Genomic DNA, 26,244 nt, shown 5'->3' with positions numbered 1-26,244 from the left:
ATTGGATGGCAAGGATCAATCTGGGCACATCATGTAAGAGGTCTATATAGGCATGTGATCAAACGCCGAGAAGCATACTGGACTCTGCTCCATACTGGACTGGACTTTAAACTATGGTGGAGAAAACTTGACTTCTACCGGCAGAGGAGAGACGTAATTCGTAGGAACCTGGCTTTATTATGTTTGTGAAGTGTGGTAATAACCTATAACTGTGGAGTTCTTAGGCACTTGGAATTGTACCACTTAAGGCAGCTTTGTATTATATGTTGGTGAGAGGTATGTGGTGCTGTAACGTTCCACATTGTATGTTCCAGAACAAGCGTGTGTTGCTCGAGTGATACATCTTTAAAGCAAGTGTTAAAGTCAGTGAACACAGTATTATAAAGGTATAGTATCTGTTTGATATAAGTGCTAATAATGAGAATATGCAAGTTGTGTTGTTACATACAAACAGTTAAGGGTACTTATCTACATATGTGCTTTGTTCAAGGGGTTGACTGCAAGTGGTGGCTTAGACCTCGCTTTTGGTTTCCCACTGTATTTTTTGTCGATTATTGTGTAAATATGGAGTCTTCTAACGATATGTTGTGAGTGTACATTGTGTATATTTTGGTGTGTGTATGTGGTGCCGAACACGGATATTTTTCAGAATATAGTTAATTATTTTAGAATCAGTGGAGTTATTGATGAATCTGGCAGAAGTTAAGTCGTTTTCAGAAGGCTAGGTAAGGCCTGAAGATGATGTACCCGTACAAAGCCTTACGTGCACGTCCTGCGACAGAAAGAATTATCACACTCCATTAAAATTTAAGGATCGTCGCCATAAGACCTATCTGTGTCGGTGCGACGTAAGGCCAATAACAAAAAAAAAATTTAATGGATCCATTCTGGTGAACTCTGGCGCCTATAAAACGAACATTTCGAAATATTATTTTACTACTTTATTTTATGTTAATTATGTTAGTAATTTATTCAGAAAGATTTCATTTTATGCCCAAGCATGAGACAAGTATTTTATTCTTATCTAATTTTATTTTAACCATATTGCATTGGTTATTTGTGAACATTATATTTCAAATGGCACCAAGCGTGAGGTGCTTAAGTATTTTATATGATCTCATTATTTTAGTCATATGGCAATGGTTATTAATGATTTTAATAATTCTACACATACATTACAGTGTGTGTAAGATATTGTATATAGAGCTTGCACTCTTCAAGAAAAGAACTTACTACATCCAGCAGTGGGCGATCCACATTAATCGAAAATGCGTTGTCAAACATTAGAATACGTTGAAATATTACCACATTGATGTGGTCATGTCTGATAACCGCTGTCTTTACTTCCATGTATCTAATATATAAGCCAGTGCATATCAAACTCACAATTGTGACCTAAACTGTTACGTCCTTCTGAACGATGTGGGGGGAGCTGCAAAAAATCTTGTTTTTAAGGAGACTGGACTTTGTAATATAACTAATTACCGCATTCATTACAAGACTGTAGACATTCCGGTGTATGGGTCAGCGCATGTTGTCAAAGAACTACACTTTCAGAAAACTCTTCCGCAGTGTCATAACCAGAACGTGGACGCGCACTAGTATGCATAAGCATGTGTTGCTATACAGTTGTCTTGTCTGGACGCTCAACAGTATGCGCACGTAGGTAATGTGGACGGGTTAGTATGCATAAGCAGACGATTTCGAACATATGATTCCTGAGAAAACGTCTTCACCCATTGATCACAGGAAATGCCAGCTCATCAGTTACGAAAGTAGGTGTGTTCGAAGTTGTGACCTGTGAGAAAACGTCTTACCACATTGCTTAGCTGAATGAGGAAACAGGCTTGTATGTGGTGGCAGATGTGGTCGAAGGTGGACGCTCATCTGTATCAACAACCAGGTGCTGGCAAAGATACGACTTCTGAGAGAACCTTTTACCAAAGTGTTCACATGAAGGTGGACGCACACCTGTATGAACAACAAGATGTTGCCGTAGTTGCGAGGTCCGAGAAAACGTCGCATTACATTTTTTACAGGGATGATGACGGTCACCTGCATGAACAACAAGATGTTGTCGAAGTTGCGAGGCCCGAGCAAACCTCGCATTACATTGTTTACAGGGATGAGGACGGTCACCTGTATGGATAATATTGTGTTGTTGAAGTGTCGACTTCAATGAAAACCTCTTACCACATTGCTTACAAAGATGTGGACACTCTCCGGTATGTGTAACAAGATGTTTCCGAAGAGTTGACTTATGAGCGAACTTAGAACTACACTGATCACAGGAATAAGGACGCTCCCCTGTATGTGTAACGAGGTGTTCCCGAAGACAAGACTTCTGTGAAAACGATTTTCCACATTCATTACAAGAAAGTGGACGTTCACCGGTATGTGTAGAATGGTGGCGGAGTAGATTAATCTTGTGTACAAACGTCTGACTACAGACTTTACATGAAAGTGGACGCTCACCGGTATGTATAAGAAGATGATTCTGAAGAGTTGACTTTTTACCGAACTTAGAACTACACTGATCACAGGAATAAGGACGCTCCCCTGTATGTGTAACGAGGTGTTGCCTAAGAATATACTTCTGTGAAAACGATTTTCCACACTCATTACAGGAATGTGGACGCTCACCGGTATGTATAACAACATGATTCCGAAGAGTTGACTTTTTTGCGAACTTAGAACCACACTGATAACAAGAATATTGACGCTCACCAGTATGTTTTACCGGTTGTTGCCGAAGTTGAGTCTTCTGAGAGAACTTAGAACCACGGTCTTTCAAACACAGAACCGAATGATTAATGGGATGGATTGGCCTTTGATCAGAGTCACAGAACATGTGTAGGTTGCATTCATTACGATTGGGCAAAATGCATTTAACCTCACTTCCTTCTTTCAATATCTTGTACCTACTGCTACATGTAACCACTGGACCTCCAGTCATTAATGCAACGTTCCAAACTCTAGAAAGGAGAAAAAAAGCTATTGTATTTTACAATTAAGATAAAAAAAATCAAAAACAAAATCCAGAAGCAAACACAATATATGTAACAAGATTGCTTCTTATCACATTACATAGCATGCCAAATCTCAATAATTTCAGCTCAAGGCTCTAACACTTAAGCACATATAATTTCCAATTGCCAAATAGAATGTATGACAAGTTAGCACATAACCACAGCACATCCAAACAATTGACGAGGGTCCGATATGGAAGCAATTATAGTGAGAATACTTCCCTTAGTGATTTCCTTATTCTTCAACTTTATTTTAACTGAGATTCATCATGTTTAGGATGACAAATAATACCTAATGTTTTAATAACTTCAGCCTGAGTGAGGTTAAATGTTGACTAGATTTTTCTATCATCTACAGGGACATTGGCAAGGGCTTCTGCACAATTTGACATCCAATTTCTGAGATAAACATGTGTACTAGAAAGTCAGGAAGAAATTTATGACTGAAGCTCCTCAGCAACTTCAAATGATCTGGTACCTGTCAACACGAGGTCAACATAAAAACAAGGACATGGAGTAGGGTGTGATTCTGTGTGTTCATCAGCAAGTTGAACTAGAAATCTCGGAGCAAGAATTGGTGCAGAACTTGTATCAGTAGTAAGGTTGTAGTCCTTGACCTTTTCATCAGAGGATTCATGCCACACAACATTTTGAACTCTCCTGTGGTTGGGATGTATGAACACAAATTTGTATATATTAGAAATAGCAACTGAATGAGTAACAAGGTAAGTTATGAACCTTAAAACAATAGACATGAAGTCAGGCTGCATTTCAGGGTCAACCATTACCAAAGTTTCAAACCCATCCCTTTTCAAGATTCACAACATCTGTCAAACTCAACTCCTGGCTTGGTTGCCATGCTAGAATCAATGATGGGGCATATGAAATCTTAATGAGTGAGAAGTCACAAGGGGTAATTTTTCCATCTGTCCCATTTTACTGTATTCATGCATGAAAATTATATATAGCTGTTTCAAATCTGGAAATATAGCAAACTTATTTTCAATGAGTTCGAGCATTTTAACAGCATTATGCATAGACTGAGCTACAGGTGGTACTTGGGGACGAATAGGAAATTTGCAATTAAACCTGCCAGAATCATCCTTTTGATCATTATGCAAGAAAATGTTCTTCATATGCCCTTTCTTCAGGAGTAAGAAATGGTTGATGGAGTTCTTCAAGCCTCCAAAACCTTTGCAATTTTGTGCAAACAGAATCAAAATTAATAAGCATGGCACACCGAACCTTGGTGTTATTCTTAAGAAAACTCCGGGATGGTGTCTGACAATACCCAATCAAATCTGGTCATCCAGCAAGGTGAGATAACTTTTCTCATGCAAGATATTAGAAGACAAAATATCATAGTAGACTTCAGCTCTTAGCAAGATATCCATAGCAGAACACTGCTCAAATATACTAACACATAAAATGACGTCACGAGTAATATACCAACTGGAACAATCAATTTGCCGTGCAGGAAGTTGGCTTGTGGTTGTATTCACAAATCTCAAGCTTCGTGACAAGACTACAAGAGACAAAGTATAAATGACTCCCCAGGTCCAGGTACAACCTCTCCTGAACTGTTCTTCACTGCCACACAAGTGCTTAACTGAATATTTCAGTGGGTGGGAAAATTGCAGAGCTTCTAACATTCATAATATTATTGGGAATTAATTGTTCTTTGCAAACCAATAAGGTGTGGGGTCCATTGTACTGGGGGCACTTGTGTAGCTTACACTGTTTAGATAAGTGAGAAGCAAAAAACATATATACCAAAGGTTATTTTCCCTCAAACTTGCGGTGATAATCAATGTTGGTTTGAACTTTCTACAATCAGAATTGCTTTCATTATAAATTTTTCAACACCTACAATTAAAAAAGTGCTCTTGTTGGTATAGTGAAATAAAATCTAAAACAGATGACAATGACAAAATGGCCACGATTCAAAGACAATCAGTGGATCCAATTAACAATGCCTTATTTTCAGAGACAAACCCAGTTGTCGAAAAGGGTCCAAAATCCATGTCACTGAACCATGCAATAATATTAATTACTGGTAAAGCAGAACCATGGCCTACCTCCTGTAGTGGCACATGTATTGTACTCATGGCTCTCCTCTCATGGTGGTACTAATCACAGGTAATATACACACATGGCATGTCATACATAATGGCACCACTCACAGGTAACACAGACCAATGGTCGACTTGCACATCTGTGAAGATGAGAGCCCTACCGAGGATGACTTCTAATGCTGAATACGCCACACCCAGCCGCAGAGCCATTGGAATTGACCAATTAAAGCTAAAATAACCGACCCGGCCGAGAATCGAACCCGGGATCCTCTGAACCGAACGCCAATACGCTGACCGCTCATCCAGCGAGTCGGACAACCGGCTAGGTAACCCCCGGGTAACCAGAACCTATTGGTACGAGGTGCAACAAAATGAAACGATAATTAAAAATTCAACATGTATTCATCGACAAGAATCTAGAGTAAATGAAGATGAAAAATTAGCATGAATTCAAAACAATCAGTGGATCCGATCGACAACGTTTTAATGACTGTTCTATGGGGGGTAGGATTAGAAAGACATTTAGGATAAAACATACAACTTAGCTTGGAATCCCAACGCACAATGGTGCATCAGCCCGTTTGCATCCCGGAGTCGGCGTGCTTTCCGCTCCATAGAGCAAGTTTGCTACATGTTTTTAGGTCCTATAGCCAAGAACATCCACCCGAGGGATGGTAAGTTCGAATCCGCAGTTAAGAAGACTGTTTTAAAGTGGCTTCATATTTTCATACCAAGCTGGTTGACATAACGTCACTGTAGTGTGAAACTTCTCCTCAAAGACGTAGTACCACTTGACCTCCTCCTTATGGACAGAGTACTGTATGAGCTCTTCCTACTCAGTACTCATTCCTGTTACAAAATTGAATAAACCTCAGATTTATCTCTCTGATCTCTTAACAAACATTCAAACAGCTTTATCGAATACAGTAAAACCTGTCTTAACGGACACCTCTCATCGGCGGACACCCCTCATTGGCGGACGATTTTCTAGGTCCGTAATTAAATGCCATGTTGTGTATGAGTAATTTACCCCTCTTATACGGACACCCTTTATTACGGACACGGACACACCATAGCCACGAGAAACTCCAATTAAACCTCTCCTAACGGACACTTTCTTTTTCAAAAAATTCTGTATTTGAGTCCTGTACAGTATGTATTCGCTTACTTTTTGCACAGCCGGTACTTCCAAGAATCACAGACACTGTAACTTTTGATCCTGGCTGTACACATTCTTGGAAGGCAATACTATGCTACGTTATCACTTCCGGAAGTTGTGTGATCTGACATGCTCGACAGCCCTAGAATTCGTACATTCACTGTCAGGTTACTTTTCATTGACTCGTGGGCTTTTGATGTGTTCAATTTTACGTTAGTAAGTGTGTGTAAACATGGCTCCGAGGAAGTTTTTAACTTTAAAAGAAAAGGTAGGCATAATAGACTATCATAAACGTGAGAAGTGTGGAGTGCGTAAACTGTCAGAAGTGTTTAAGACTGGAAAGACACAGGCAGCTGAAATTGTGAAAAAGCAAGAGGAACTAGTGAAAGAATGGCATTTGAATGGCAACGAACAGCGCATTAAACTGTTTCAAAGTGGTAGTGGAGCTCTCATTGACAAGGCAACGCTAGAGTGGTTCACTAAAATAAGAAGTCAGAATGTCCCTGTCTCAGGACCAATGATAAAGCAAAAGCGTTAGAATTCGCGACAGAATTAGGTATTGGAGATTTCAAAGCCTCGAATGGCTGGCTAGAAATATTCAGAAAGCGACATGGTATCAACTTCAGAGTGATTTGCGGAGACAACTGGCAAGACGGGTATGCTCCGGAAAATATTTTGAATGCCGATGAAACTGGATTATTTTCCGTGCTTTACCCGACTAAACTTTGTGTTTCAAAGGAAATCGTGGTACTGGTGGAAAAGTTGCGAAAGAACGTCTTACTGTCTTGTTATGTGCAAGTATGAGTGGAGAACGGGAGGAGCCCCTTGTGATAGGAAAAGCTGCAAAAGCAAGGTGTTTTAAAAATATGGACGTTACGAAGTTTGGCATTGAATGGAAAGCGAATAGGAAAGCATGGATGACCAGAGAAATAATGACAGATTGGCTAGGACAATTGGACAGAAAAATGAGACGCCAGGGGCGAAATGTTTTATTATTCCTCGATAATGCAGCAATGCATCCGGATACAATTAAAATGCAAAATGTGAAGATCGTCTTTCTCCCACCAAATGTAACATCAGTTTCTCAGCCGCTTGACCAAGGAGTGAACCAGAACTTCAAGGTTATGTACAGACAGTTAGTGATGAAGCACACAGTATCAGAACTTAACGGGAATGAAGTAACCCTTCAAACACTGACAAAGGGGCTGAATGTTCTCCAAGCAATTTCATGGATAACCAATGCATGGAAAAACGTCACGGCCTCAACAATTCGTAACTGCTTTCTGAAAGCTGGGTTTCCCGCTAGTGGTCGACATCCCGAAATAGAATCGGATGCCCTTCCTGACAGCATAGAAACAACACAAGAGTTGATTAATGCAGCAGGTTACAGTGTACAAGTGAACACCTATATCGAAATTGATTCAGATATTACAACAGAGTGTGAGAGTGGAAACACGAAAACGATTCTTCAGTCAATCCAAGGGAAGAGGGACAAAAATGAAGATTCTGACGAAAGCGGGAGTGAAGATGATGCTAATGACGACTTTGAAGAAAATACGGAAATGAATGTGCTGCCAATAACCTCGTACAGTGAGGCTCTCGGCATTGTTAAGCGACTGAAAGAATTTTATTGTAAACAAAACGATGAAAAAGGTGTAAATTTGACCCAGGATTTAATTGCACATAGTGAAAACATCATTGCTAAACCGAAATGGACAAAACAAACGAACATTAAGGATTTTTTCAAGTGCTAATGTTTTACTGTACTGTGCTAGATATTGCTACATCTACATACTGATTTGACGTTTCAAAAACTCATACGTTCTTTTTAATTTTAACATGGTGAACGGTAATAGTGTACAGTGTGCTCAATAGAGGTTTCCATAGAAGTGTTTTTGTCTCTTTAATACAGTGCATCGCAGCTGCAGAATCCCATCTACAACTTTCCATGTGAGTACAGAGCAGTATATTGTACAATACTGTATACAGTATACAATTAAAGGTACATTTGCGAGAATTGTTAACACATACTATACATGGGTTATTGTGTTCCAACTTATGTTTAATGGTACCGGTTTCATAACCTCTCGCGGGCGGACACCCCTTCATAACGGACATTGTTTCGGTCCCGAAGGTGTCCGTTATAGGGAGGTTTTACTGTATACCTAAATGACTTGCCGTTAAAATTTATACTTCATCCATTCAGATTAAAGTAAATGCCTTCCTCACCACCACAATTAAGAAACAAACGCTGAATCTCTGAGTTCTGAGACAGAGATTTGAACACCAAAAAACTACAACCAAACCTACACTCGTATTCACTTAGCAAACTGGTATTGATAGTCTTTTTACAGAGAATCGGTTCATCATGAGATTCGACTATTGAGTAGTATCACTATTATAAATAAACTTATGTTTTAATGGTATACCTTTTCAATCCTATATTATGCAATGTGTATAGACTGTATAGCATTGGAAAGGTGGACCATTAAAACATACGTTTAATTACTATTGTGATCACAATTCAATACGGACCAAAACCATGCATTTTATATCCTATGATATTGAGTAGTATTGCAAAGCAACTATGAGCTGCGACATAACAACTTCAACAGAAACCAACAGAGAGCACATCAGTAAGAAATATACTACCTGCGGGGAAACCTTCGATGGTGTCTGGAAATTCTACACCATCATCACCACCATGAGGACAACGTTCGATGTAGTGAGCAATCGCTGTATGTCTGGGGGAAATTGCTTAACAATCGACCGAACCATTTCCATTTGTAGCAAATCGAGTTCTTTTAACTGGTGGAACTGCACTGTAAAATAATGAGCGAATCCATTCGGTCCTGTCAGGGAATATTTCTCAGAATACAACTCGAGTCTAATTTCTTGCTGTACGCCAACTCCCCAAAATTTATCCAGGAAAGCTTGTTTGAAACCAGCGTAATCCTCAAAAATATATCTAAAAGCTTAGTACCAGATTAGTGGTGCTCGCTCTAAATAACGTTCATCTGTCTTCAATTGACGTTCTAGAGATATCTTAGCCACTTGGAAATATTGCCCTATTTCCATAAGAAATCCGCGAGGATTGATGCTGGATCTTATGCTTCCATTAAATTCCTTCGGCCCGTCTTCGTGCGTCTGTATTACGTTGATAATCTGTGTTCCATTTACCGTGTGAGCTACTCCATTATCGCTTACATCGATGCTAAATTGTGGTATCTCAAACTGGCTACTTATTTCAGTTTTTCTTCTGTCCTCAGTTGATGTACGGCGGTCGACCAAAGACGACATCAAATTTTTACTCATTTAAAATTCTGAAGTTATGCATATCTTTTTGAATTGCATTTAAGTTATCCTTCAGCCCTTTTATTTGCTGATTCGCTGAGGCTTTACTTTCACCCTACTCTTCAATTACTAGATTAAATATGTCGTTAATCAGTTCTGTACCCTGCGTTGTCTCCTGTATATCTGGGTTGGTACTATTCACTTCATCCGTCACTCTTGAATTTCTCCTCCCAACTAATGTCTGATTCCCTCACCTTTCCTTGCATCACATCAACCTCTTCTTTGAGTTAATTAAGGTCCTCATCGACTTGAACTTGTGATTCATAAACGTTCAATTTAAATTCGGCCTCCAATTCCTCAAATTTTTCTTGAACGCTCATTTTATTCTCATTCATCGCTGCATTCACTTCTTCTTTTAAATTTTGCACATCCCCTTGTACTTCGGATATCCTAGATCCTAGCGACACGATTTCTTGCATTACGTTCAGATTTTGTGGCACCATATCTGTGATTTTGCACAAGTTCCCTTGCATGTCAGTCTAAGATAGATAGATAAAGCCTTTATTTTCTGTGGCGAAGATTGGCCGTTTCTTCCACTTAACCACACACTTATTATTATTCCATACAATGACATTAACTTAAAATGCTAAGAACTAGAAATAACATTAATTTTTAAGACAAACGTATGAATATATATACACGCAAAGAAAGAAAGAAGAAAGAAAGAAAGAAAAAAGAACTGCCTACATAATACAGGTTTGAAGAAAATTCAATACACAACGAAGGAAATGCAAACGTAAAAATACTAGTAAGCTTAATAAAAATATTAAATGAAACTTAACTAACTGTATGCTTACAATACTAGAACTAAGTTAAATACTGTAGTTACTACTAGCTATTTTTAGGCTACTTCTACTTCGTAAATACAACATGGATGTTTTTAATTTAATTTAAATAATCACATTGACCCAATTTTTTATTGTGCAATAATCTCATATACTTTTCACACACAATAACTCGTTCCACTCATATAGGTACCTTGCTGGAAGCACTTAACGAGGAGCTGCTGGTAAGAGGTTTTAAATATATTTTTTGATGCAGCATCCTTGATGTCTTTGCGAAGAGCGTTCCACCACCCCGAAGCGGTGATAGTAAATGGTCGATGGTATGTGGTTGTTCGGTGGACAGGTATTTCTAGGAGGGACACTGAACGAGTATCATGGAGATGTAAAGAACCAAGGTGACGAAAACTGCTGGAGAGATAAGCAGGGATGTCTTCAGACAGTACCTGGTACACAAGAGTATTTGAATGTAGTTTACGCCTGTCGTCTAGTCGTAACCAAGATAATTGTTTATAGTAGGGAGAAACTCGAGCGTCATACCGTAAATCCATAGCGTATCTAAGACAAGCATTTTGAGTGCGTTGTAGTTTCAAGCTTAATTCATTTGTTATATCCGTAAAAATTATATCACAGTAGTCAGAAATGGGAAATAATAATGACTGGACAAGTTGAATTTTTAATGATGGAGGGAACACATTTCTAAACCGTTTTACGGGGTGCAAGCCACAATAAACCTTTCTGCAGATATTCTGAACTTTCCGTTATAATAACTGATTCACAATAAGGTATAACAGTATTATTTAAAGTTATGGGAGGAATGCAATTTTGTTATAAAATGTGAAGATTCTTTGATGTGACGATGATAAGGGCTTGCGTTTTATGAGGGTTTATTTTAAGGTGGTTTTTAATTGCGTAGCGACTAATTTGCTCAAGGTCAGCGTTTACATTACATATTGCTTGTTGTACATTATTGGTTCTAGTGTGGTAATAAATTTGCAGATCATCAGCATAAAAATGGTACTTGTAGTGCTTAACTGATCTGGTGATATCATTTATATATAAAGTGAATAGGAGAGGGCCCAGGACTGACCCTTGTGGGACACCAATAATTTTTGTTCGCCACGCCGATTTGTTATTATTTGCAACCACACACTGCCGGCGGTTTGTGAGGTAAGAATAGAAAAATTCCAGCACTTTCTGGCTAAAGTTTAAGGACTGTAATTTAGTAAGAAGCAACCTAGGATCGACAGTATCAAATGCGCTACTGAAATCCACAAGAGTAAGTATTGTCACTCGTTTGTTGTCCATTGCATATCTAATGTCCTCTGTCACTTTCAGCAGAGCTGTCATGGTACTATGTTTTTTCTTAAAGCCTGATTGGTAAGAGTCGAGTAAAGGATATTTATGCAAGTACGTAAGGATTTGCTCATGTACCAGGCGTTGCAGCACTTTCGACAGGGGTGGTAGAATAGAAACTGGTCGGTAATCTGAACGAATATTGGGTCCATCCCTTTTCGGGATTGGGATGACGAGGGCATCCTTCCACGCCGTAGGGAAAATTCCTTGGGTTAAACAGTAGTTAATAATGTGTGTTGCGATCGGCAGAATATATTTATAGAAAGACAGAGGTATGCCATCGTGTCCAGCAGCATTTGATCTGAGAGAATACATAACTCGTTTTACGTCATTTATACCAACCTCTTTAAACACAAATGTATCTTGAATTGGCATAGAGTAAACATTATTATTATTATTATCATTATTTGCTGTTACAGCGGATTCAGCCGATGTGAAGTGTAAATTTAAGTCATCAAGGGATACATTCGGCGCCTGCTTTAATGACTTTCGACCTATACCCATCGTTCGTAATTGTTTCCATATTTCTGTCGAGTTCTTGCATTTCGATACTTGACATATGTGTTTATATTTACTGTTTCTGATTAACTGTTTAACACTGCTGCGGAGAACGCGATAATTTTCAAAGTCATTAGCATTACCCGTTCGTTTAAACCGTCTGTACCATGAGTCACGGTTTGCCATTTCTGATTTAATCTCACAAGTCAGCGACGGAGAAGGTGGTCGAGTTACCCGGATCTCTTTCGTGGGAGCAAATCTGTCATAGAGTTCTAACACCAGATCAGATAGTTTATTTATTTTTACGTCAATATCATCCATGTGTATAATATCGTTCCACGGCAGATAATATGCTTCGTGTCGTATTATTTCCTTGTCCAGATTTCTTATATCCCTGCGTGTTATATATTTAGTTTCATATTTTGGCATCTCTAATGAATAGCAGACATATATTAGATCATGGGTAGAAATACCTGGCACTGCAAGCTGTCCGTGATTTAAAACTTTCTGAGGATTGTTAGTTATGATCAAGTCAATCAAAGTATGAGTCATCCGGTTTACTGTATGTAGATGATTAGTAGCATTTAGAGGTAGGATGTTCAGGTCTAAGCTAAAGAACATATTTTGTAAATGTAATGAGTCGTTTGTCGCAGTCAGCAGATTTGTATTAAAATCTCTAAATATAATTATAATTTCGTACAGTGGAATTAACTTGGCTAAGCAAAGTTCAAGGTCCGATATATGTCTTACGTCTGGGGGTTTATAAACTACTCCGATCAGTACTTTTTGATTGTTAGCCGAAACTTCTAAAAGCATAAACTCTGGTCGATTGGGAATTGTCTGGTCTGAAGAAGCCACTATTTTACTTATGAGAACATTACGACAGTATATAGCACACCCTCCCCCTATAGGTTTTCTTCGGACTAGACGATGTAAAGCCATGTTATTTAATTCAACAAGGCCTGAGTTTAGTGCAGGTTGTAACTAAGTCTCAGTTACACATACGAGGATCAGTCAATGGATGACCCCAAAAGAGGAACTCCCTCCTGGCCATGTCAGAGATTGGGTGAATTGGAGAGCACTGAATAGGCTGCGCTCTGGTGTTACGCGGTGCAGGGAAAATCAGAAGAAATGGGGTTTCGAAGTGAACAGTACCTTGTGTGTATCTGGAGAAGAGCAGAACACAGCCCATTTGCTGCAATGTAGTTCATGCCCATTCAGCTGCACAACAGAAGACTTGGTTAAAGTGAAGCCAAATGCACTTGATGTTGCAAGATTTTGGGCTCACGTAGTTTAACGTGGGTCTCCGTCATTGAAGTATTTATATTGTTTTATATTTTTCCCTTATATTTAATTTTAAACTTGTGTGTGCTTCTGACACGATATAAATAAAGTTACACATTTGCAGTGCAAGGTATTACTATCATGAAAGAGGGATTGTATTTCGTCAATTGAACCATTAACGATTGTGCGTTAATGTGACAACACTGTAGGGCTCGCCGATATCTTGAAAGACGCGCCCTGAGAGTGTTTCCCGCTGACGCTGTTAAAGGGTAGGGTGAGAGGGGCGACTGGGGAGGGGGGGGAGAGGCTCAGTGACATGAAGGTCACCACAATCGATAGAAATAACACTTCTATTGTGACTAGCCATTATCTAGAAAACACTTCTGCTTACTCACTTTGTTTTCTCCACAAGTACTTCCAGGGGCACCATCACATTCACTCACACACATACACGCACATTTACTTAAAACTACAACATTACGCGTTAATGGCATCTCAGTAACGAGCCCGTATCAATGCTCACTCGTGTTTTACAATAAACAAACAAGTTGTACCATTGTAGTAATTAACACCTTTCGTCCATTGTCACATAGCAAAACAATGCGACCGTCCTGGCTCCAGACACGGTTTAAGCCAAAGTGATCTCGTGCACGGTTTAACATGTTTTTCCTGGTACCCGTGAGCGATTCCGTCAGGAGAAGGTGCGTGCCGTTTAGCCCTCCAGGTGCGGTCACGATCCTGGTACCGCAGGAACTTAATAATCAAAGGGCGTTTACCCGTGCCAACCACACCAGCCGTTGTTCGCTTCGGACCATCTAGGCGATGGCAACGGTCAATGTCCGACATATTAAGCTCGATATCCAGTTTGTCTTTAATAGTTGATAATACTTTAGGGTACATGTTTTCACCTGGTGCTTCCGGGACGCCATGCAAAATTAGGCAGTTTCGGCCGCTATATTGTTCCGCTTCGTTCATCCGTTCACTTTGCTCGTTCAGCCTTTCCTCTATTTTTAAAATATTGTTTTTATGTCCTTCAGTTCACCAGACACTTTCTCTTGAAACGCGCAGAACTCCTCCTCCAGCCGCTGTAGTTTCTCCTCCCGGCTGGCGCTACTGGTCGCCTCCTTGAGTTGAGCGCGGAAATGCTGCATTGCATCTTCAACTGCCGATACCTTTTGAACTACATCCCGTAGCGTCATGAATGTTGTCAGTCTTGGACGGTGATTACGAAAACTATGGAGATTAGGTCGCGAATGGCAATTAGCTGCTGTTTATCTTGCAGATTTACGAGTTTGCCTTGACACACACTTTACACTATGACTGAGGTCTCCGCCATCTTGGTATTGTAGTCTAAATTCCTTATCTGATTTATTTTCTGGTAATCTCTTGCATTCCTCTAATGTCCTTCCTCGCAATTTCCTGTATTCTTTCCTGTGATTCGTGCATCTCGTTCCTCGTCATTTCTTGCATTCCTTCTTGTGATTCAGGGATTTCTGTCCTCGTATTTTATTGTAATTCACGGATTTCTGCCTTTGTATTTTCTCGTGATTCACAGATTTCTTGCATTCTCCTTTCTGTGTTTTCTTGTGACTGACGTATTTCCTGCATTCCATTTTCTGTATTTTCTTGTGATCCCTGCATATTTGTAATTTTTCCCGTTAGTTCCTCTAGCAACACCTTAACCTGCGCTAATGATGACATTTTATTTCTCTTATTCATTGCTTACTCTTGCTATAACTCATTTTTAATGTCTAAAGGACCTCTCACCTATACCAAAATTGTATCCGCACACGGTACCTCCTACAACTTGTAATAAGTTGATGATAATAATAAATAAAATCATGAATAAAATATATAAATAAATTACTCAAAAACTTAATAAAATTAATGAGCATAATTAACCGAAATGTCCGTAGTATGGGCGCCAGAGTTCACCAGAATGGATCCCTCGAATTTAGATAAGAGCATGATAGACTTTATATCCCAGGGCGTGTACATAATGCTGCGTACTGGTACATCTGCTGCAGGCCTTACCTAACCTCCTGAAAACGACTAATTAGGTAGGAACTGCACCTAGGTTCATCAATAACACTGATTCTAAAATAGCTAACTATATTCTGAACAAATTCCGTGCATGAGCACCTCATCAACATACAACATTATACATATAACACACACATAAAATATTGCTGGAAGACTCCATATTTACAACAACAACAATAATAATGAAAATCGTGGGAAAACGAAAGCGAGAACTAAGTTACCATTTGTAGATAGTCCGATGAACAATGTACATGTATGAAGATAAATACCCTTCACTGTCTCTATATCAATTCGACTTACCGATTCTCATAATCGGCAGTTATCACATCACACAGATACTGTACCTTGTACTACTGTGTTCACATATTTTAACACTTGTTGTAGAGATATATACACACGTCTGTCGATCCTCAACATATAAATTTATGGAAAGTCTGAGATAGCTTTCACCAACATATAATGCTAGGCCGCCACAAGTGCTACAATACTTAATACGCAAGCACTCTCCACAATCAGCCACTTTCCACAAATATAACAATACTACGCTCCACGAACGTTTGAAGTCCAGTCCATTGCAGCCATGTCACTCCAGTACAGTGTATCAGCACCACTTCCTTCCCATACAGTGCCTCAGTTGTAGTTGTAGTTATCTTCCTTCTCGTTCCTTTACAATCACCTCTACAATCACCCTTACAATGTTTCTCATAATGTCTCATACAATCCTCTGGTTGCCGCCGTATTACCAACCTTTATAGACATCAACATCCCCCTCCTCTCAGATGAGACGTCTGGATTGGTGCTTGCCAGCCAATCATGAGTGATCTCAAATTAAGACCAAGCCCTGAACTACTTCTTCCTCCCAAGACAATAACAAACTCTGGGGAGTTTTCATGAATCACCAAACTTTCCTGGTACAACAACAAGCTTATCTTATCAGGCTGGGATATATACACGAGTAATGGAATTTCCTGACACAAGTACATCACAACAGACACTGGGGTAGCCAGATGACTCATTCAAATTACCAGAGTTATTACAGCAATGTTTTCCCACTCGTGCAAAACAAATTACTCATACCTACATATGTGGATATCTTCCAGCTTACCAATATAAATGACAAAACATACAAATGAAATACTGATAATAATAATACTGATAATAATAATAATAATAATAATAATAAATCGAATACTGACAATAATATCTCTAACTTCTACATATAATTCGGGGGTGTGATATATGTACTATCACATAACGCCCCCTTGGTGAATCGATGATATCATATATTATGATTCACCATAAAACAGAACTTCATACATAACCTTATAATGGCATAACTTAACACATAATTTACTGTAATAATGATATATACACACAACTCCGATTGTTTCATATACCATTGAACACAATCCCTTCTTGCTACTGTACACATAACTCATAATTAATAATATATACATCCAAGGTGCAGATCCTATCTCTTATATCTGCGAAGGCTATAGATATAAAGTGTCCCAAGAACCTTATTTCCAGCGGTTAGGAGCCTATAAGCACACTTGCCTATTCTACTGTCCACAGTATACGGACCCTGATATTAATGAAAAAACTATACATAAACTTAACATTGGCATCGATAAGCGAGGAATGCGTACCGCAATAAAATCTAACTACTCTAGAATACATTCTATCTCACACACAAAGATTCATCCCATCCAGTCACACAAGAATCATACAAACTTTCATTCGGAACATTAATAACAAAGAAATCCCTATTTCTGAAATGCGCGGGAATCTCACTACGTTTACTCTTCCACAAAACCATAATACACTTTGAAATTGCTGTCATTACTACTTAATGACCCAACAATTAATCCATCTTCACCACCTTCCATATCAGCTCCTACTTGCACCACCTTCATGCCAACAACACTGCTACTTTCGACTCTCTTATCAGAAGTTTCATTAATCTCAAAGTCACCATTTTCACACATAATGGACCTAACTTTACTCTCCTCACGTACACTTAAATTAACACAAACATCCTCATGATGTATATTCCGTAAACACTCTTCACTCACAAAACAACCTTCATCAACTTCACAAAAAACTTCACTTTCAATTTCAGAAACTTCCACAAGATTATCGATCGCAACACCGCTATTACCATCACCACTAGCACAAAGTAAGACATCCGACACATCTTTCTTACTTTCATCACGCCCCCTATTCTCAAAATCTCCCTGAACACAAAACACAGGGTCATTCAATAATTCCTCTTTCACGTCTAAATCATAACTTACCTGTTTCATCACGTGAATAGGAATTTCGGTATCGGACTGCCTATCTGACCCAACTAAGAAGTCCGATTCCGGTTTAAATTACTTGACATGGACTGTTCACTATTATCATGTCTCTGCACTTGATCTGGAGGTCTCTGATCCGTACGCCCCCTACTTTCTGATTCCCCTTGATTAGGTCTTCTGCCATAATATTCCTGGTGATTAACTCCCTGATTAGACTGTCTATTTCCCCTTCCGGAATTACCACCCTGATTCCCTTGCCTAGAATGACTGAAATTCTGATTATTCCTATCTCCCCCTAGCTGATTACCTTGTCTGCCATTATCCCCGTAATTCCTACCTTCACTTTGCCTGGTCCTCCCCTGCCCTTCCAAAGCATCAAACCTCTCTAACAGCTGCTCTAATTCTTTAATCGTAACAATATTCTGCATACATGCAGCTAATCCGACCTTCTCAGGAAAATGCCTCAACATCTGGCGGACTGTATCTCTCTCCGATGCTAGACCTTCAATATTCTGGCTGATCAGAACATGCGCTAAGAAATACTCCGTCATAGATACACCTTCCTGAGGTTTATACTTGCCAAATAGCACGCGATCTCTTTCCCTTCCCTGAATAGCTTCACTCCAAAATTTAGAACTAAATTTCTCCCTAAATTCCTCTAAACTCGAAATACCCTGTCTATAAACTTGAAACCAAGATCTAGCTTCTCCAACAAATGCAACATCCAACAGCTCATCAACCATACTCCAATCAATCAAACCATCGTCAAGATTCTTAGAAAACCGTTTCTCCACCGTTTTCAAGAATTCCATCGGATTAAACTGCCGACCATTAAACTTGGGTAATTCAGAGTCCTTCGTACAAGATACGTACCTATTACATATGCTGCTACCTAATTGGATTTGACTGATCTCCTGCCTTAATTTCACATGACATGATTTAATTCCTTCTTCCACTACCATTCTGGCATTTCCTTCTACTGACTTGAGGTCATCTTTTACCGACTTAAGGTCTTTCTCCAATTTCTCATTCTTCTCATCTATACGCTTCGCTAAAACGTTCTGATTGGATTTAATTCTATCTATTTCTTCTACTTTATCTTCCACTATTTTTATTCTCTTATCACATTCCTTGCTGTTTTCAACAAATTCTTTCCTAACTACATTAAATCGGCATTCAATTTTCTCAGTCAATTCCAAGCTTTGAGCTTCTACCTTATTACTGACTTCCTGAATTTCCCTGCTTTGATGGTCAAACTTCTGGTTCAATTCATCTATTCTACCATTCACAGCACTACTTAAACTATCAATTTTACTAGACAATTCAACACTCACTAAATTTAACTCCTTACTTTGATTCTCAATCTTACTGGACAATTCCGTACTAACTGAATTTAATTCACTATTAATACTGTATATTTCATTACTTAAAAAACTCAATTCACTCTTCAACTCTTCATTCTTGCTATCAATCTTACTGGACAATTCATCACTCTTACTGTTTAATTCAACACTCTGATTATCGATTTTACTAGACAATTCATTAAATAGCGATTTAATCATACTAAAAGTTAAAGCCTCCCCTTGAACCGTTTCCTTAACAACCCCTACGTGCTGAGTTTGAGACGGGTTATTCGGTTCCTCACCCATCGTTGCCAATAGATCCTTCCCACTATCAGCCATTTTGCTACTCTTACTTAAATTAGATAAAATCAATGTGGTGGAATTCTTTTGCCTTCTCTTCTCCTGATTCTTAGTACCAGCAACTTTAAAAACCTCTCTACTTCTCAATTTTATAATACTGGACTCGCTACAACATTTCTTCATACTCCAAAATACACATGAAATATATAAAACACTTCACTGACATAGTTTGCAGAATTCCAACCACACCTGACAAGTGCACCTACACTTATAAGCCTAACAGATGTACCAATCATTCGGCCACACGTTGGGAAGCCAATTGTAATAAGTTGATGATAATAATAAATAAAATCATGAATAAAATATATAAATAAATTACTCAAAAACTTAATAAAATTAATGAGCATAATTAACCGAAATGTCCGTAGTATGGGCGCCAGAGTTCACCAGAATGGATCCCTCGAATTTAGATAAGAGCATGATAGACTTTATATTCCAGGGCGTGTACATAATGCTGCGTACTGGTACATCTGCTGCAGGCCTTACCTAACCTCCTGAAAACGACTAATTAGGTAGGAACTGCACCTAGGTTCATCAATAACACTGATTCTAAAATAGCTAACTATATTCTGAACAAATTCCGTGCATGAGCACCTCATCAACATACAACATTATACATATAACACACACATAAAATATTGCTGGAAGACTCCATATTTACAACAACAACAATAATAATGAAAATCGTGGGAAAACGAAAGCGAGAACTAAGTTACCATTTGTAGATAGTCCGATGAACAATGTACATGTATGAAGATAAATACCCTTCACTGTCTCTATATCAATTCGACTTACCGATTCTCATAATCGGCAGTTATCACATCACACAGATACTGTACCTTGTACTACTGTGTTCACATATTTTAACACTTGTTGTAAAGATATATACACACGTCTGTCGATCCTCAACATATAAATTTATGGAAAGTCTGAGATAGCTTTCACCAACATATAATGCTAGGCCGCCACAAGTGCTACAATACTTAATACGCAAGCACTCTCCACAATCAGCCACTTTCCACAAATATAACAATACTACGCTCCACGAACGTTTGAAGTCCAGTCCATTGCAGCCATGTCACTCCAGTACAGTGTATCAGCACCACTTCCTTCCCATACAGTGCCTCAGTTGTAGTTGTAGTTATCTTCCTTCTCGTTCCTTTACAATCACCTCTACAATCACCCTTACAATGTTTCTCATAATGTCTCATACAATCCTCTGGTTGCCGCCGTATTACCAACCTTTATAGACATCAACATCCCCCTCCTCTCAGATGAGACGTCTGGATTGGTGCTTGCCAGCCAATCATGAGTGATCTCAAATTAAGACCAAGCCCTGAACTACTTCTTCCTCCCAAGACAATAACAAACTCTGGGGAGTTTTCATGAATCACCAAACTTTCCTGGTACAACAACAAGCTTATCTTATCAGGCTGGGATATATACACGAGTAATGGAATTTCCTGACACAAGTACATCACAACAGACACTGGGGTAGCCAGATGACTCATTCAAATTACCAGAGTTATTACAGCAATGTTTTCCCACTCGTGCAAAACAAATTACTCATACCTACATATGTGGATATCTTCCAGCTTACCAATATAAATGACAAAACATACAAATGAAATACTGATAATAATAATAATAATACTGATAATAATAATAATAATAATAATAATAAATCGAATACTGACAATAATACCTCTAACTTCTACATATAATTCGGGGGTGTGATATATGTACTATCACAAACTACCTAGCATGACCTGTTCAACAAACTATATTATTCAATAACCTGAACATATGGGTCCCTCCGGATCTGGATTATGCTGAGATGAATGACTAAATGACAAGTGCCAATGAAAAATCTCTTCGTATCATTTCCGAGTTAATAAATTAACCTATTTCTCACCAACAGAAGTCTCAGTTTGCGGAATATCCTTCCAACATCTTATCAAACTTAAATTAAATAAATATTCCAAGCTTCCTTCGTAAATAAGTATGCCAATGCCTCAACATCAGATGTCATAAATTTTAGTGCCTATTCTCGCGGTGAATATTATCTCAGATTCCTTTCTTTATAAAGCCATTTCATGAGTGATACTTGTCTTTCAGGCTTTGACTATCATGTATGTTTATCTTCTGGACTCAAGCCTCTATTTATACTTTGGACTCGAGCCTTCATGTTGGTCGCCAAATAACCTTCTTTTACTTCTGTGACCTTTCATGCATCTCTACTCTCCTCTACATCTCAGACACACAGATGAAGTTTGTTCGATAATATCAATCTGTAACATGCATATTATGTGTATTACTGAAACCTGGTTATCCGATAAAATTAGCTCTACCCTTGTAAATCTCTATTGGCATGATCGCACTGCCAGACGCGGTGGTGGTGTAGCAGTATATTGTAGAGATGATACTGACCGTAGAATAATTATCAAATCATCATCTGGCATCACTCCACACACGGAATATATGTTTGCTGAGACCATAATTAACCGTCATAAAGTATCGATAGGAGTTGCCTATAAACTACCGAATGTTACAAATATCTCAGACCTGGAATCTGACCTTCTCAAACTAGTACAAACCTACGAGCATATACTACTTCTTGGTGACTTTAACTCAAATATCTTAGCCCCGACTGGCAAATCAGAACGAATCAGCAGCCTACTTACATCCGTCGACATGACGATCTTACCGCTTGGTACAACTAATCATGTTCATACACTTAGATATACAAGCCATACTGGAATTGACCTCCTGGTTACAAATAACCCACATCAAGTTCTTAAGTACGGTAAATTTCCTGTACCTGGCATCTCAACTCATGACTTAATTTACCTGTGTTACTCTCTACGTGTACCAAAATACAAAGCCAAATACATTAGTTATAGGGATCTTAAAAATATCTATCTACAACAACTCCAAAATGATGCGTACAGTTTACTTTGTGAAGATATAAAGGACACAGACATGAAAGTGAGGAGATTTAACTCCCTACTCATACAAGGCCAACTAGATATACAGGCCATAAGGCTATCCCCTCCACTTCGGGCGCTACGTCACACTAGTCGCCAGCCGCTTCATTTCTCGCCAGTGACTTATAAGCTGATCTGAACTTCGCAGCAGTGAGGCTATCGATGGTGTTGAATGATTTAAACGTGTGTGAACATTGTGAATTATGGCCACGTCGTGTTGTATACCTGGTTGTAGAATAAACTACAGTTCAAAACAGCCTAATATTTCAGTGTTTAAATTTCCTACTGGCGTGTTTCGGAAACAAAAGTGGATCATAGCTATCCATCGAACCGAATTCATCCCTTCAGCAAGCTCAGTTGTGTGCATAATACACTTCGACGAAGTTTCGTAATTAGGGACGATTCCGTTAAAAGACCTGATGAGTCTCTTTTAACTGTAAAACCTAACCATTTAAAACTCTCAAACGATGCTATTCCTAAGTTTTAAAATGTGCCTGCCTATCTGTATAAAAAATCTTCCAACAACGAGCAAAAATCCTATTCAAAGACAAGAAGAAATTGAAAAACGGGAAGAGGAAGGAAAGAAAGAAAGCTGAGGAAGAATATGACAGGATCAAGGACTTCGACGACGTTCAGGGTAATTTCAGTATTAAACGCAAATTAGATTTGGACAAAGTTTCCGTCAACTTTAACAGCCAAAGTCTGTATTTTCAAAATGTATGTGACTGAGGAAAATATTCCGAAAATTGGTACTTCCTTAACATTAACCGAGGCTCTTGATTTTAAATCCATTAAACATGATATTTTCATGAGTTATAACCCTGATATACGTGCATTAGGTGATGGGGGCAAGATATTAAAATGGTCAAATTAGAAAAGTATTTATAACTTCCTGTTTAGACCTGCTCTTAACTCAAAAGTGACTGTCCACGACAAAATAGAATCTGTACACAAAATAATCGATGAAATTGAAAGTGAAGTTAATGAGTGTATCATTACTGATAAATTATATTTTTTTAAGGAACAGTTAAATATAGCCTTTGCAAAGAAAGTATCTTACTCCTGTATTCTAATAACATGGTTCACTTCAATATTTTTCGCATTTCCTGGGGCGTAAAAGAAGATAAGACAGTCAACGTTTCTTACAATGCCCCACTTGGTTATTCACAGTCTTTTACTGCAAAACTAGGCACGGGAAATTCGGGTATTGATGATTCACATTGGAATTACTTGAAAAAAGAAACTAAAATTGTTAAAGGAGCATGAAATATTTTGTAACTTGTTGAATGGAGTCTACATAAAACGTGAGCTGAACTATAAAGGAGGAAAGGTTTTATTTTTGTTTTTGCCAGTGGCTTTACGTCGTACCGACACAGATAGGTCTTATGGCGACGATGGGATAGGAGAGGCATAACAGCTGGAGGAAAGCGGCCGTGGCCTTAATTAAGGTACAGCCCCAGCATTTGCCTGGTGTGAAAATGGGGAAACTACGGAAAACCTTCTTCAGGGCTGCCGACAGTGGGATTCGAACCCACTATCTCCCGATGCAGGTTCACAGCCGCACGCCCCTAACCGCACGGCCAGATCGCCCGCTAGGAGGAAAGGTAGAGGGAGTTGCTTTTAGTAGTAAAAGCGGAGAAAATAACACTACATTAGCTACAACTGCACAAACTTTTATGTTGTCATCCAGTCTTGAAAAAAATAAAGACGTTGTTGATTTGTTTCCATGTAAGAACCTAATATGACATTTCTTAGAAGAACTAACTTTGCAAGTCTTTAAAGTATTAACAGATAGTCCTATAGCTTATAAGGTAGAATGCATAATTTCTAATAATAGCAGGAAAATGTTTGAAAAGCTGTGCAAAAGCAATTTACAAACCACTTTTCAAAATCCATTTGACGAAACACACACACACACACAAAATTGTTTGATACTGGTCATTTATTTAAAATCTTAATAAATAACTGGCTTAATCAAGCTGACAACTTATCCTGACTTTGACAACTCTGAGTCAGACAAAAAAATGTCTGAGTCTATCTAGTGCGGCCTTGGCTTGCTCCTGCCCTGTACCAAAAGGTGTTGTACCAGACTCTTTTAGAGCTACAAAATGTAAACCTGTATACTAATGTTTTTACATGAGGATTCTCAGAGAAAAATTCTGACTTCGCTTGTCAACAATGTTCTGGAAAACGAAAATGTTTAAACATGCTGTGATTAAATAAATAGTTTTAAACATTTCGTTGACAGATGTATATACATCTTTTGTAATATATTATTGAATAACAATAGAAAAGTTACCGTAGATAAACTCATCGCTGAGAAGAACAAATCCTCAGGAAAATAAAAATGTATAAACTGAGACCTTAGGAATTCTTAGGTAAGTTTTAAATTGCAGCTTAATTTCTAAGAAAGGTTTCAGACTTTTGTTGTGAATTGCCATCATGCATTTTCCTAGTAACATTAAAACTTTTTGTATACGTATTATGCGTTCTAATCTTTTAAAGATACCGTGTTGAGTTACAAGTGACAGATGTCATCATAATTTTACGTAAAGAAATGTACATGTACTGCCCTTCCAGTTTTCTCCCCGCATAAAACTCCTGTAGTATACAAGCCTAAGTAAAGCCACAATTGAAGGAGTGTTAAATTTTATCGTTAAGGTTGAATAAATGAACAATATCATGGTGAAAGTGAGAGCGGGCCCTACACTGCCATGCTGAACGCCAGCCACTAGCGTGACGTCACGGTCCGAGCCTTGTGGCCTGTCTATCTAGTCTATCTAGTGACTCATAGGACTATACGACAAGCATGCTCCAGTTAGGCAAGCTAGAGTCACTCGCTCGCCTGCACCTTGGTTAACAAGCGATATAAAGGCAACAATGGCTCGCCGTGAGGGATTTGTTGTTTAGGTGCAGCTGCTGCCGGATTTCAGAGGAGGCTGATTTCTTCTTTATTATGCAACCATAGTGTTTGGAACGATCATAACGTTGTCCTGTGTTTCATTGATTACTTGTTGATATGAGCAGTAGCAGTACGAACAGGTTATTGGTGTGTTCAAGTTGTTTCACTAGATTTTAATGAATCAGATGATGATTTTAAGAGAATAATGGGATATTGAGAGTTATATTTTCAGGTCAGTGAATATGAGTCCCAGGAGAACAAGATTTCGTTAATTTTATTTATTGACCAGCAAATAGATTAAGTAAATGATGGACTTATATTTTGAGTTAAGCCTCCAGCAACACGAATGTTGGTTTTCTTTTTGATTTGTTGAAATTTAAAGATTAATAATGCAACCAACATGTTTGATTATGATAAGAGCTTGATGTTGTAAAGATCATAACCACAAAATTTACGGATTTGGAATAATTTTGATTAACTTGACTTTCAATTACTACTAAACATCCATTTGTGTTGCTTTTCCAATTAATTTTTTTGTGATTTATATTCCGAATTTGATAGTTATTAAACGGAACATCCTTTCATAAAATAATTTTTCTCGATTCTTTCATTAATAGGGTAAGTTTATATCATAATGGTTTACATTAAGTAAGTAGTTCATGTTCATCTCCATATGTCAGTCAGATCTTAGAGGAATAAATGGTGCGATACTGTGGCCAGGCTCTATGAACTTTCACGTCCCTTGAGTGGAATCTCTTGCATCTTCGCGTGA

The 26,244-nt window shown here is 38.5% G+C and overlaps 1 protein-coding gene across 1 annotated transcript in view; it reads right to left on the bottom strand.

Moving 5' to 3' along the window:
* Positions 1 to 1,000: 1,000 nt before the first annotated feature.
* The window catches only part of LOC137502392 (gastrula zinc finger protein XlCGF57.1-like), a 77,407-nt gene continuing 52,163 nt past the window's right edge, over positions 1,001 to 26,244 (bottom strand). Inside the window, exon 3 of the mRNA XM_068229452.1 lies at positions 1,001 to 2,975. Within this exon, the coding sequence (XP_068085553.1) occupies positions 1,826 to 2,956 (1,131 nt within the window). The 5' untranslated portion in view covers positions 2,957 to 2,975 and the 3' untranslated portion in view covers positions 1,001 to 1,825. The remainder of the gene's footprint in view (positions 2,976 to 26,244) is intronic.

The sequence above is a fragment of the Anabrus simplex genome, chromosome 10 (genome assembly GCF_040414725.1).
Source record: "Anabrus simplex isolate iqAnaSimp1 chromosome 10, ASM4041472v1, whole genome shotgun sequence".
Lineage (NCBI taxonomy): Eukaryota > Metazoa > Arthropoda > Insecta > Orthoptera > Tettigoniidae > Anabrus > Anabrus simplex.
This window is presented reverse-complemented; position numbering and strand designations above follow the sequence as displayed.